General features: G+C 36.9%; 2 protein-coding genes and 1 long non-coding RNA gene across 4 annotated transcripts; 1 reads left to right on the plus strand and 2 right to left on the minus strand.

Annotated features, from left to right (window-relative positions):
- The first annotated feature begins 8 nt into the window (after positions 1-8).
- On the plus strand, positions 9-15133 carry LOC117132460. The gene is made up of 2 exons (XR_004456023.1): positions 9-682; positions 13903-15133. It is a non-coding gene; the product is annotated as an uncharacterized LOC117132460 (long non-coding RNA).
- On the minus strand, positions 917-8339 carry LOC117132453 (serine carboxypeptidase-like 47). 2 transcript variants are annotated; one of them, XM_033286519.1, is made up of 9 exons: positions 4796-8338; positions 4522-4690; positions 4243-4362; positions 4017-4160; positions 3802-3952; positions 3611-3699; positions 3265-3523; positions 3003-3136; positions 917-2901 (listed from the first exon to the last, which is right to left on the minus strand). In XM_033286519.1, exons 1-9 carry the CDS (start codon positions 5137-5139, stop codon positions 2773-2775), a joined length of 1539 nt encoding a protein of 512 aa, XP_033142410.1. In that variant the 5' UTR covers positions 5140-8338; the 3' UTR covers positions 917-2772. The 2 variants fall into 2 exon arrangements, with proteins under 2 accessions (XP_033142410.1, XP_033142409.1); XM_033286518.1 differs by having other exon boundaries at positions 3611-3952; positions 4796-8339.
- On the minus strand, positions 8336-14122 carry LOC117132457. Its single transcript, XM_033286539.1, has 2 exons — positions 13892-14122; positions 8336-9010 (listed from the first exon to the last, which is right to left on the minus strand). The coding sequence occupies exons 1-2, from the start codon at positions 14066-14068 to the stop codon at positions 8720-8722; spliced, it is 468 nt and encodes a 155-aa protein (XP_033142430.1). The 5' UTR covers positions 14069-14122; the 3' UTR covers positions 8336-8719.
- Positions 15134-15137: the final 4 nt, after the last annotated feature.

Genomic DNA, 15137 nt, shown 5'->3' on the forward strand with positions numbered 1-15137 from the left:
ATACTTTTTGAAACTATTTTTAAAATTTTTATTTTAAAATTTTTAATATTTATTTTTTATTTTATAAAATTTTAAACCTCAATCCCAAATTTCCACTCCTTAAATCTAAACCCTAAGATTTGGATTAGTTAACTCTATGAGTGTAAATGTATATTTACCTCTTCAATAAAATATTTTGGTCATTTTCTTTCTTGTGGTCTATTTTTGTGAACAAAATTTTTTTATTGCTATTTTAGAGTGTTTCTCAAGTAAATTTCAGTAACCACAAAATTTCATTTCCAAGATAATGTTTACGTTAATGGGTTAATTTATCAAATGTTAACAATATGTGTAGTATACGAAAATATAACATTTGAAATTGAAACGTAAATTTGGAGCAATTAGATGAAAATGATCATAGGACACTTGTGCCAATAATTCTTGTCATTGTTCCAACAGTAAAACCCATCATCTTTTGCAACAACGAAACGCACCGCAGAATCAGTGTCCGAATCGTACAAACGGTACATCCTCAAAGAGGGCACGAATTGTGCTTCACCCCAAAACGTTCCTTCGCAAGACGTCCGCTGCGACACTCTAGGTCTCGCCGGTTTATCGTTTTTTTCAGCGGTGGGTGGGATATCATCAGTCGCATTTTTTCCGCTAGTGGTTGGGATCTTTATCAACGAGACTTGACCCAAAGGTATGGGTTTAGACATCCTAGGAATTGAGCCCTGGCACGTCACGAAGACGGGAACATTAGCACGTCTCTGCATCTGGTTGGATACGATAAGAGTGGCGGCACGTGCGGATCCAGAGCTAACAAAGAGCACTAGGGTCATGATCGATACCATTATAAGAGTGTCCATGAGTTTTTATTATGTGGAAAAGATGTGTTATAGAATGTAAATATATATCTTCTTTGGAAGTTTATGTGTCTCTATTTATATTATCTGGCTTCAGTTTCTCAAATTTTGAGCATTAACAACAATCACTACGTACGTTTAAGAATTGAAAGGTGATTAATAAGTGATTACGGTTACCATTAGAATTAAGAGACTCTAACATTTATTAGAGACAATCTCGGTTTGGTACCTGTTCTGTGATTGTTGCAATTAGAGAGAGATAAAAAAGATTTCAGTGATGTCATCATTAGTTTATTTTTATTTTTTGGAAAGATGTGCTGCGACATTTGGTGTGTAATATGTATAATGACAAATCAAACCCATTTTTTATTATCAAATACAAATCAAACCTTTATTCTTAATAAGAATGACCGACTGCATAGTGTTAAGTGTGAATAAAACGGTGTTTCACACAGCATGTTCAATATATACGATTAATCAACAGAAAAGCGAAGAGTATTATAGAGAATATGATACTCTGTGACTTGACTGAAGGAAAAGGGGACTATGGTGAGTGGTGAGGCATGTCACGTCACCGTTGTCTAATCCATTTTCAGTTAACCAAAGGACCGTAAACAAATATTGGCCTTTTATTATGAAATATGGACCGTTTCACATATCTTCAGAAACCACCATTGGCCCCTATTGTTTTCTATCGCCTCCCAATTCACTCGGAGTTACTCTCCCCTTTCACCTCCTCCCTAATATAGGCGTCCCACTTTCATGATTCATAAAGCTCCATCATTTCATGATTCAGTGGAGAGTATGAGTGCTTGCAAGATATTTGATCAAAATGGTGCATGGCTACGGAGAAGTAAGGGTTTTTGGTGTCGAGACATTGATCTAAAAATTATGTGAACCGAAAAGGGTACTTTCCACTTTCAAAACTGTATTTGTTGTGTGTTACTTCGAAATTTAGGAGAAACAAAGTCGTTATTTCTCGATCATTTCTACGCTGGCTGGAAAGGAGTCTTCTCAGATTTCAAGGAAGAGAAAAAGTCTATTAGATAGTGAAGGTATATGTGTGTCAAAAAAAAAAAAAGATAGTGAAGATATATATATATATATTTTTGATAAAAGAAGTGAAGATATATTTTTGTAACCTTGGATTATATTCATCTGTAAAGTTCTTTAATCCGTATAAGTGCGTAATGTTTATGTACATTGGTTATATTGTAAGTTTTGAAGGAAATGATAGAAGACTAAGTAAATTGGTGACAAAACAGAGAAAGGTTTCTTATACTATCATGAGAGAAGAATCAAACCTTTCGCCGATCCTTCAAAAAGTTCATAGGACCCGTTGATTTCCTGCAAGTGAAACTTTAGAATTCGTTGCACCTTTATTTTTGCTGATTGTTATAATTCTATCACAGATGGTTCTTTGGACTCCTCTGTCAAACTCGTTAAGAACGTAACCTCCTAAATCTGCTTAAACCAGTGAGAGTATGAAACGTTCTTCTCTTAGAACAATTGGAAGACATGGGACGTTTTTCTTAAAAGCAGACAGAGAGTGGTCGGGAAATTATAGGGACTAGAAAATTAGTGTTACATAGATCTCAGCTGAGCCATAAGTATATATCATCGTTGTCTTCCATGTTTGAAACTAACCAAGCGTTTCTTGTTTTAGCGAGACCTTTTACATTTTTCATTTTGAACAACGATTGACAAAAAAAATTATAAAGTGTTTTGGTCAACTCTAGATGTTTCTCTCGTTATAAGTTTGCAGAGATATATATATATATATATATATATATATATAAATTTATGAATGTATGGTCACGCTCAGAGAATATAAAAGAGCCATCTGCATTATCGAACTGAAATTTATTTTGATTAGTTAGTTAAGGAACTACAACAACCAGTTCGTATTCGGTTAAGAAATATTCGGCTAGAATAACTGACGAACTGTTGCACCAGTCGGAGTAGGAGTAGCAAGCTTTCCTTGCATCCAAGTCTGAAGCATTTGCAAAGAAGCCTTTGGCTGATCCATAGGAACCATGTGTCCAGCATCATGAACCTGCCCCAAAATTGAAACTATCAAAAACAGGAAGAAGGAAGTCCACTTCAATTGTATTTACATTAGTAATAGGTTTGGTTCATCGGCTTTATTCGGTTTACCTTAAGAAAAGTGAGAGGACCGTGATTCTTCATTAGCCCAGCTTCCTTCCCATCTACCAAGAACGGGACTCTCTTGGCTGATCCATACTCCTTCTGGTTTGACCAGTTTAGCTGATCAACCCACCTGGAGTTGCCTGTATATACCAAATAAATTATATCAATCAATGCAAATGAAACTGCACCCACGACCTTTTGTTCTGTTCCACGTTCATAACCTAAGCCATAACTAAATTAAGAAACATACGATGAATCTTATTCTCACCAAGCCAGTTACATATGATATCGAATTCTCCTGCATAGACAAGGAGACTGATTCCATCTTCAAGAAGCCGTGGAATCTTGTCAGCAAGATTTACCATCCAATCATTTAGCATTGCTTTATAAACTGTGGTACTACACGACACAAAGTCGATGTTTCCAACTCCTAGAGCTTTGCGTACTTTCTTTTGGTTCAAAAATGCTTCCATTTTCGAAAAGTCATAGCACAAGCTTCCAACACACTTTTTCCTTAAGTCATAAAACTTCAAAATAACCCATAATATATTTGTCAAAACTCATATATAGAGAAATGGTTCAGTTGGTGTGTTGTTCTGTATAACTACGCTTACATTTGTGCCTTCTATTTTGGACATTATCTGGGTGAATATGTCGTTGCAATCTACGAAAGCATAACTACATTCTTCACCACCATTAAGGTCTGAAATTGATTTTAAAAAAAAAACAGATTTTAGACTCGAAAAGTTTTTTTCCAAACCCAAATCCAAAAATATTCGAAACAAATAGATTTTATGGAAGTTACTGCATTTTTTGATGGAACTTTGACAAAAAACATAGTCTTGCTTGAGACTCTCATGATCAGACTCAGAGATCAACTTCATTTCCAGGGCATAATCCCCATATGCACCATATTGAATCTCCGGGTTGGTTAAACCGTTACCAATCGCAAAACCCTAATTTTAAACCGAGATTAAACCAGATGTTTGATCATTAAAGAAAAGCTAATGAAAGACTTACCTTAAGGTTGATTGGAATCCCTTCCTTATTCTTGTTTCCGTTGTGAACTCGTGAAGCCAAAGCAGGGACGTAGTGACCAGCATATGATTCACCCGTGATATAGAAATCATTTTTTGCATACTTCGGGTGTTCTTTGAAAAAGGCCTACAAAAATTCAAATATAAAAAGCTCAAACCATTACAATTCGAAGAACATTCATTTTGAAATGTTTGAACAACAGTCAGACCTGTAAGAAATCGTAGAGATCATTGCTCACACCAGTCTCGTCGTGGCGAAGATCGCTTTGGTCCGATGTGTAACTGAAACCAGTCCCGACCGGTTGGTCCACGTATATTAGATTGGATACCTATTGGAACAAAAGTAGTTGAGTAATAAGAATATTGAATGTTCCTTGAGTAACAAGAAAGAGTAGTTGAGTTATAGTAATTTTTTTATATTAAATATGTTTCTTTCGTAAGAAGATATAAGCTTTTCCTATCTAAACTAAACCAACCAAACAACTAACCTTGTCCCAACCAAAATCGTTCCAAGAAAGAGAGAGATCATCCGATATTGTGAACGGACCGTTCTCATAGAACAGAGCCACACTGCTACTACAACCCGGTCCACCAGATAACCAAATCACAACCGGATCGGTGTTGTTGGTCCGTGACTCAAAGAAGAAATAGAACATCCTGTTAGAAAACAACATGCACCCCAAAACCAAAACAAAATCAATTGGTCTACTTAAAACACAAGGAATTAAACCGGATTAAGTTTTAACGTGTTTAAAATATTACTTAGCTGATTTAGTATGAGTGAGGCTGTAGTAACCGCCATAGTGGCCGAATTGTTGGACAGAAGGACCACCTATAGTGTTTCTTATACCGATGGTTTCCGGAAAATTGATTTGGCTTTCAATGAGTCGGGGAACATCAGGGCTTCCCTTTGCGATGACATTGACGTCATGGTCAGGCATTAGATTGAAGGACTTGATCAGCCTCTCCGCATTACGGCTCACTAAACTTGCAGACGATGAGCAGTTTGAGGGTTTGTTTAGGATCCTTGAGGAAGTTGAGTGAGAAAAATGAGAGAAAATGACAATAAAGAGGATAAAATGGAGAAGAAATGATTTCGCTTCCATCTTTTCCTTAGTGGTTTGTTAGAGAGTTTGAGGTTTTGGTGTGGAAAGAGAAGTATTTATAGAGTTGGCATGCGTTGTATTTAATTTATTTATAACCAATTAGTCGTGTCAAGAAAAGATAAATGGAAGATATTTTTCTAAAATATTTCTAGATATTTTATATTACTTTGTTAACTTGATATGTTTCCTAAGTTTAGGGATGTGGAATATTAAGAAAACAAAATCCTAGTAATACAAAAAAGCATTCTCTACAAAAAAGAAAAAATCAAAGGAATTTCTCCAATATCACAAAAATCCAAATTAACCCATATCAGTCTGTAGTAACTAAATTGCTAGACCAACACGTGTACGCTGACAATCGCCGATAATCCTCAATTGCTGGCTGCCGTTAAATTCTAACCCTTTACGAAGTCAAGCCAGAGTAATTAGAGTAAAACAAATACTCCACTATAGAGCCTAAGTGACGTCTAATTATCGCGAAAAATAGATACATTGTATATACGTTTATTATTCTTTAATTACTTCGTTATAGAACCTATAAGATAATGTATGGTGTTGAGAGAATCTACCGCATAATTTATACAATTATCACTGATGATTGATACCCTTAGAAGAACCTAAAAATAATTTAAAAGAATTTATACACTTAGCATTGATGATTAATTGTATTCTTTAAAATTGAAATATTTTGAAAATATAATAATATCATTATTAAGTTTTATTTATTAACAATATATATATATAAATACATATAAAATTTTGGGACAATTTTCTATTTTTATTTCCAAAAACTCATTTAAAATAAATTTATTGATTAAATAACTATAAATATCCAGTAACAATGATAATAAGTACTAGTAATTTAGTTTGTTAACTGTATGCATGTAAAAACATTTGTAAGAAATAAGTAAAACCGAAAAATAACTTTTGATATGGTATTACATATGAAGACTCATTACCAGTTAACATCATCTTTAAACTTTAACCAACTGGAATGATTGATCCTCATCTAAGTTTCCCCTTAAATTATTTTTATAGCCATTGGCCCCAAGCTAATGATTCATTGGCTTGTACTCCAAACTGGCTATGTTGTTAACGTCTTCTCATATAATATTTGAACTGTTTTATTTATTTTCTCGCTTAAGGTCTATTACATCACTCTAATTTATACACTTAGGAATCTAGGTTAAATGATGTGTCATCATCCTTATCTTTTAGCATAGAGAACTTATTAGCCGTTGCTGTATGATGAGCTGTTGATGAGGTTGCAATGCCTTTTACGGATTGCTTTTCCTTTCCGTTGAGCTCCGTACGGACGTTGTTTTGTTCTCTTGTTCAGGTTGTTCTTGAACTGCTGGAGTGGGCTGAATCCTTACTGGGTTGTGTAGTCTTAGGCTTTCATATGAGTGTTGGTTTTGAGTTGGATTTGGACTGTCCATTACCAATATTAACACCCAACATCTTAAGAAACTATGGCGTATTCTGAATAACCCTTACTTGGTGAAGAATGTAGTTATGCTTTCGTAGATTGCAACGACATATTCACCCAGATAATGTCCAAAATAGAAGGCACAAATGTAAGCGTAGTTATACAGAATTGAAATATTTTGAAAATATTAGCATTGATGATTAATTGTATTCTTTAAAATTGAAATATTTTGAAAATATAATAACATCATTATTAAGTTTTATTTATTAACAATATATATAAATAAATACATAAAATTTTGGGACAATTTTCTATTTTTATTTCCAAAATCTCATTTAAAATAAATTTATTGATTAAATAACTATTAATATCCAGTAATAATGATAATTAGTCCTAGTAATTAGTTTGTTAACTGTATGCATGTAAAAACATTTGTAAGAAATAAGTAAAACCGAAAAATAACTTTTGATATGGTATTACATATGAAGACTCATTACCAGTTAACACATAACTCATCATCTTTAAACTTTAACCAACTGGAATGATTGATCCTCATCTAAGTTTCCCCTTAAATTATTTTTATAGCCATTGGCCCCAAGCTAATGATTCCATTGGCTTGTACTCCAAACTGGCTATGGTGTTAATGTCTTCTCATATAATATTTGAACTGTTTTATTTATTTTCTCGCTTAAGGTCTATTACATCACTCTAATTTATACACTTAGGAATCTAGGTTAAATGATGTGTCATCATCCTTATCTTTTAGCATAGAGAACTTATTAGCCGTTGCTGTATGATGAGCTGTTGATGAGGTTGCAATGCCTTTTACGGATTGCTTTTCCTTTCTGTTGAGCTCTGTACGGACGTTGTTTTGTTCTCTTGTTCAGGTTGTTCTTGAACTGCTGGAGTGGGCTGAATCCTTACTGGGTTGTGTAGTCTTAGGCTTTCATATGAGTGTTGGTTTTGAGTTGGATTTGGACTGTCCATTACCAATATTAACACCCATCATCTTAAGAACCTATGGCGTATTCTGAATAACCCTTACTTGAGTCATTATGTAAAATTATTTATCTATTTATTTGTTTGCGTGTTTGAAACGCTTGGATATTAACAACATGATCTCTTGATCTACATATTTTAATATCGATCTTTGTAAAAGCTTTCTAGTTAAGAAGAGACAATGGGAGATTTGATTTGTTGAAATCCAAAATATTCTAGCTTTTTGTCGTGAAGATAGAGAATTTAGTTAGAACTGGGAAGAAAGTTTATGATACTTTTAACAAAAAAGGAAAGTATGTACGATATATACATGTTTCTATTAAAGGAGAATTACTATTTCAATTTCAAGTATACATATATAGTACTGAGAGTATATGTTTAGTTACGTAATAGTATAAAGGTGTCTCAGTGTCTGCTTAGTCTCTTGACTTTCTTAGAAGTTGTCCAAGCATATGACTATTGAGATGGAATAATAATGTGATATATTTAAGATTAAGAAAAAAATGCTCTCGTTATATTTAAACCATAAAGTTAATCGGGCAATTTTCCGAAATAGACAATTTTCAAGTTTTTGTTCACAAAAATAGATCACAAGAAGGAAAATGACCAAAACGTTTCATTTAATAGGTAAAATGACATTAATAACCTAGATATAAAAAAAATTAAAAAATTAAAAAATAATTTTTATAGTTTTAGATTATATATTTTCAAATTTGAACTTTAAAAAAAAATCGAATTTTTTTTTTGAAAATTTTCTTTTTGTAATTCGTAAATACTTTTTGAAACTATTTTTAAAATTTTTATTTTAAAATTTTTAATATTTATTTTTTATTTTATAAAATTTTAAACCTCAATCCCAAATTTCCACTCCTTAAATCTAAACCCTAAGATTTGGATTAGTTAACTCTATGAGTGTAAATGTATATTTACCTCTTCAATAAAATATTTTGGTCATTTTCTTTCTTGTGGTCTATTTTTGTGAACAAAATTTTTTTATTGCTATTTTAGAGTGTTTCTCAAGTAAATTTCAGTAACCACAAAATTTCATTTCCAAGATAATGTTTACGTTAATGGGTTAATTTATCAAATGTTAACAATATGTGTAGTATACGAAAATATAACATTTGAAATTGAAACGTAAATTTGGAGCAATTAGATGAAAATGATCATAGGACACTTGTGCCAATAATTCTTGTCATTGTTCCAACAGTAAAACCCATCATCTTTTGCAACAACGAAACGCACCGCAGAATCAGTGTCCGAATCGTACAAACGGTACATCCTCAAAGAGGGCACGAATTGTGCTTCACCCCAAAACGTTCCTTCGCAAGACGTCCGCTGCGACACTCTAGGTCTCGCCGGTTTATCGTTTTTTTCAGCGGTGGGTGGGATATCATCAGTCGCATTTTTTCCGCTAGTGGTTGGGATCTTTATCAACGAGACTTTATTAGACTATGTGAGCCAAAGACTCTTTCTGGTGCAGAAGGTTTTAGACACACCATTGGGCCGAGCTCACAAATACACAAACAGAGTAGCAAGCCCACATCACCTTCTGCACTAGCCGTTAACAAACAGTGTCGTCATCAACGTACGAACAGGACAGCTCACGGTCGGAAGATTACAGCACAAGACTTCTCTACCTTTAACAGATTCCATTGCTTAGATGCTGATGCTCTTGTATGCTAACGTGAGCTTTAGGGTTTCTCTTACTTGTGTATATAAAGAGATGAACGCATTGTATAGCCGCTTAAGTTGAAAGAAATAAAAGTAAAGTATTATCTTCTTCTTCATTGATTCATAGAGATTCACATGGTATCAGAGCCATGACCGAATCCATGGATCCTTTGTCTGCTCCTTCACTGAGCATCTCACAGTGTGTCACCTTAAAACTCTCTTCTACAAACTACCTTTTGTGGAAGACACAGTTTGAATCTTTCCTTTCAAGTCAGTCACTACTTGGTTACATAAATGGGTCTTCTCCTCGTCCTAATCCTACAGTCACAGTCCGAAACGGGGATGTGGTTACAGAAGAAGCCAACCCGGAGTTCGTCAAGTGGATGCGTCGTGACCAGCTAGTTATGGCTTGGTTGTTTGGTTCTCTGACAGAAGAAGCTCTCAGATCTGTCTACGGTCTCAACTCAGCTCATGAGGTCTGGCTGAGCCTTGCGAAGAAGTATAACCGTGTCTCAGCAACAAGAAAGCTTGACCTTCAGCGTAAGCTGCAAGGTATGTCCAAGAATCAAAAGCCGATGTCTGAGTATCTTAGTGGAGTCAAGAGTGTTTGCGACCAGTTAGATTCTATAGGCTTTCCAGTCTCAGATCAAGAGATGATCTATGGAGCCTTGAGTGGGTTGGGAAAGGAGTATGAGTCTATATGTACTGTCATTGAACATTCAATGGACTCAACTCCAGATATGAGATATGAAGATGCGGTGTTTAAGCTGGTTAACTTTGATGATAAGCTGCAAGTCCATAACCAGGCTCCTGAAACAACACCACATCTCGCGTTTCACTCTGACAGAGGTCACTACTCCAGAGGACGTGGCTACTATAATAACAGAGGAAACAGAGGAAGAAGCTCTTACTCTACTAGAGGAAGAGGATTTCACCAACAGTTCTCAGGATCTAACTCATCCTCCCGCCCCATGTGTCAAATATGTGGTCGCTATGGACACACTGCTCCCCGCTGCTACAACAGATTTGATCAAGAGTATCAGTCCCCAGCTAATCTTCATGATGCTCTCGCTACGGTTAGGCTCTCTGATAATCCACAACAGTCAGGTCACGAGTGGTTTCCAGACTCGGCTGCGTCAGCACATATCACCAGTGACAGATCACAACTTCAATCTGCTGAGCCTTACCTTGGAAACGATCAAGTTATTGTTGGAAACGGTGACTATCTTCCAATAACTCATGTGGGATCAATTGCTTTGCAAACACCAAAAGGTACATTACCTTTACAAGATGTTTTAGTGTGTCCAGATATAACCAAGTCTTTACTATCTGTCTCTAAGTTAACATCTGATTATCCTTGTGAAATTACGTTTGATGATTCAACTGTGTTGGTTAAGGACAAGGTGACAAAGCAAGTGATAACACAAGGTCACAGAAATAAGGATCTCTATGTGCTGAAGGATGTTCGGTTTCAGGCTTTCTATTCATCAAGACAGCAGGCCACCAGTGAGGAGATTTGGCATCAACGGCTTGGTCATCCTCACAAGGACGTTCTTCAGCTTCTATCTCAGTCTAAAGCTATCGTTTTAAATAAGTCAAGCTCCAAGTCTGTTTGTGATGCTTGCCAGTTTGGGAAGAGTTGTAAGCTTCCGTTTTTATCTTCTGAGTTTGTGTCTACTCAGCCTTTGGAAAGAATACATTGTGATTTGTGGGGTCCTAGTCCAGTTGTGTCTACTCAAGGTTTCAAATATTATGTTATCCTTATTGACAATTATACCAGATTCACATGGTTTTATCCTTTGAGGTTGAAGTCTGAGTTTTATTCTGTTTTCATTCGATTTCAACAACTCGTGGAAACTCAGTTTCAACGCAAGATTATGCAGTTTCAGTGTGATGGAGGTGGTGAATTCATTGGCTCAGAGTTTCTTCAACATCTTGCTCGCAGTGGTATCAAACAACTGATATCTTGTCCTCACACACCCCAACAGAATGGGTTAGCTGAGCGCAAACACAGACATCTCACCGAGTTGGGCATCACTATGTTATACTATGGGCGTGTACCACAACAGCTATGGGTGGAAGCTTTCTTCACTGCAGTATTCTTAATCAACCTGCTTCCCTCTTCCGTTCTTTCTGACAAGAAGAGTCCTTATGAGATGCTACATCAAACTCCACCTGTATACACTGCTCTACGGGTCTTCGGTTGCAAGTGCTATCCGTCACTACGTCCATATATGACAAACAAGCTCGACCCCAAGTCCTTGGCCTGTGTTTTCCTTGGCTACAATGAGAAATATAAAGGTTATCGATGCTACTATCCACCAACAGGAAAAGTTTTCATCAGTAGGCATGTCTTATTTGATGAAAATTCATTTCCTTATGCTGATATGTATCAACGGTTTCATAAACCTTCGACTTCTTCCCTTCTCAATGCCTGGAGAGAAGCATATCTACTACCTCAGAGTCAAGCTCCTCCTCCAAATCAAGACATCCCGGAAGAACTCCCACCACGCCGTGATGTTCATGAAGCTGAGCCAGTGGTAGTACAAGATGAGTCTGATTCTGAAGATGAAGATCAGAACCAACAAGTTGTGGTTGAAGAAGTTGTGATAGAAGAACCGGTTCAGTTAGAAGAGGAAGATCCTCCAGTGCATTCTATGACTACAAGAGCTCGAGCAGGAATAGTGAAACCAAACCCGAGATACGCTCTGTTCACTATAAAAGATGAGTTTGCTGAGCCTAAATCAGTCAAAGCTGCGCTGAAACATAAAGGTTGGACAGCTTCAATGGGAGTAGAGATTCACAACATGGAGGAAACAGAAACCTTTGAGCTTGTACCACCTGCAGATGATCAAAATCCATTGGGCAGCAGATGGGTGTTTAAGACAAAGAGAAATGCAGATGGCAGTGTTCTCACACTAAGAAGTAGACTGGTGGCTAAAGGAAACGAACAAGAAGAAGGAATAGACTATATTGAAACCTTTAGTCCTGTGGTTCGCACTGCTACTATAAGAGCTGTTCTTCATGTTGCAGTAACAAAGAAATGGGCCCTAAAACAACTTGATGTTCAAAACGCCTTCTTGCATGGTGATTTGAAAGAAACAGTGTATCTGCTCCAACCTCCAGGCTTCGTTGATTCTGAGAAGCCAGACTATGTGTGGAAGTTAAAGAAGGCTATCTACGGCTTAAAGCAAGCGCCTAGAGCCTGGTTCGATAAGTTCAGCTCATTTCTTCTTGCGTATGGTTTCAAATGTAGCTTTCCCGATCCTTCCTTGTTCATTTACCATCAGGGCTCAGATGTTATCTACCTCCTCCTGTATGTAGATGACATGATTCTCACAGGCAACAACAATCAGCTTCTTGAAAATCTGCTTTCTCAGCTGAACAGCGTCTTCAGAATGAAGGATATGGGTCCGGTGCATTACTTTCTGGGTATTCAAGTCCATCATTACCTCGACGGTCTCTTCATGAACCAAGAAAAATATGCTACTGATCTTCTTGTTACTGCAGGCATGTCAGATTGTGCCCCTATGCCTACTCCTCTCCCACTCAAATTAGACAAAGTTCCTGGTCAAGACATTCAGTTCTCTGATCCGTCACACTTCAGGAGCTTAGCGGGCAAGTTACAGTACTTAACGCTCACCAGACCTGATCTTCAGTTCTCGGTGAACTACATATGTCAACGGATGCATGCTCCAAGTCAATCTGATTATACTCTTCTCAAGAGGATCTTGCGTTATGTTAAAGGAACTCTGCAGCTTGGTATCACAATTCGTGCAAACACGGATTCTACACTCCTATGTTACAGTGACAGCGATTGGGCCGGCTGCAGAGAGACAAGACGTTCTACTGGCGGCTTCTGTACAATGCTTGGGTCCAATGTCATCTCATGGTCGGCTAAACGTCATGAAACTATCTCCAAATCGTCAACTGAAGCTGAGTATAGGACAATGTCCATTGCAGCTTCCGAGATAGTATGGCTTCAGAATCTTCTTGCGGTAATGGGACTGAAGCAGCAGCGAACTCCCTTACTTCTCTGTGACAATCTCTCAGCTGTTTGCTTAACGGCTAATCCCATGTTCCATAAACGGACAAAACACTTTGACTTAGACTATCATTATGTTCGAGAACGTGTTGCTCTCAAAGCTCTCGAGGTCAAGCACATACCAGCATCCCTCCAGCTCGCTGATGTGTTCACCAAGTCTCTAGGCCAAGACGCGTTCTTCAAGCTACGCAGCAAACTTGGAGTCTCCCTTCCTCCGATTCCAAGTTTGAGGGGGGATATTAGACTATGTGAGCCAAAGACTCTTTCTGGTGCAGAAGGTTTTAGACACACCATTGGGCCGAGCTCACAAATACACAAACAGAGTAGCAAGCCCACATCACCTTCTGCACTAGCCGTTAACAAACAGTGTCGTCATCAACGTACGAACAGGACAGCTCACGGTCGGAAGATTACAGCACAAGACTTCTCTACCTTTAACAGATTCCATTGCTTAGATGCTGATGCTCTTGTATGCTAACGTGAGCTTTAGGGTTTCTCTTACTTGTGTATATAAAGAGATGAACGCATTGTATAGCCGCTTAAGTTGAAAGAAATAAAAGTAAAGTATTATCTTCTTCTTCATTGATTCATAGAGATTCACAGACTTGACCCAAAGGTATGGGTTTAGACATCCTAGGAATTGAGCCCTGGCACGTCACGAAGACGGGAACATTAGCACGTCTCTGCATCTGGTTGGATACGATAAGAGTGGCGGCACGTGCGGATCCAGAGCTAACAAAGAGCACTAGGGTCATGATCGATACCATTATAAGAGTGTCCATGAGTTTTTATTATGTGGAAAAGATGTGTTATAGAATGTAAATATATATCTTCTTTGGAAGTTTATGTGTCTCTATTTATATTATCTGGCTTCAGTTTCTCAAATTTTGAGCATTAACAACAATCACTACGTACGTTTAAGAATTGAAAGGTGATTAATAAGTGATTACGGTTACCATTAGAATTAAGAGACTCTAACATTTATTAGAGACAATCTCGGTTTGGTACCTGTTCTGTGATTGTTGCAATTAGAGAGAGATAAAAAAGATTTCAGTGATGTCATCATTAGTTTATTTTTATTTTTTGGAAAGATGTGCTGCGACATTTGGTGTGTAATATGTATAATGACAAATCAAACCCATTTTTTTATTATCAAATACAAATCAAACCTTTATTCTTAATAAGAATGACCGACTGCATAGTGTTAAGTGTGAATAAAACGGTGTTTCACACAGCATGTTCAATATATACGATTAATCAACAGAAAAGCGAAGAGTATTATAGAGAATATGATACTCTGTGACTTGACTGAAGGAAAAGGGGACTATGGTGAGTGGTGAGGCATGTCACGTCACCGTTGTCTAATCCATTTTCAGTTAACCAAAGGACCGTAAACAAATATTGGCCTTTTATTATGAAATATGGACCGTTTCACATATCTTCAGAAACCACCATTGGCCCCTATTGTTTTCTATCGCCTCCCAATTCACTCGGAGTTACTCTCCCCTTTCACCTCCTCCCTAATATAGGCGTCCCACTTTCATGATTCATAAAGCTCCATCATTTCATGATTCAGTGGAGAGTATGAGTGCTTGCAAGATATTTGATCAAAATGGTGCATGGCTACGGAGAAGTAAGGGTTTTTGGTGTCGAGACATTGATCTAAAAATTATGTGAACCGAAAAGGGTACTTTCCACTTTCAAAACTGTATTTGTTGTGTGTTACTTCGAAATTTAGGAGAAACAAAGTCGTTATTTCTCGATCATTTCTACGCTGGCTGGAAAGGAGTCTTCTCAGATTTCAAGGAAGAGAAAAAGTCTATTAGATAGTGAAGGTATATGTGTGTCAAA

This window comes from Brassica rapa, chromosome A03, assembly GCF_000309985.2.
Source record: "Brassica rapa cultivar Chiifu-401-42 chromosome A03, CAAS_Brap_v3.01, whole genome shotgun sequence".
NCBI classification, from domain to species: domain Eukaryota; kingdom Viridiplantae; phylum Streptophyta; class Magnoliopsida; order Brassicales; family Brassicaceae; genus Brassica; species Brassica rapa.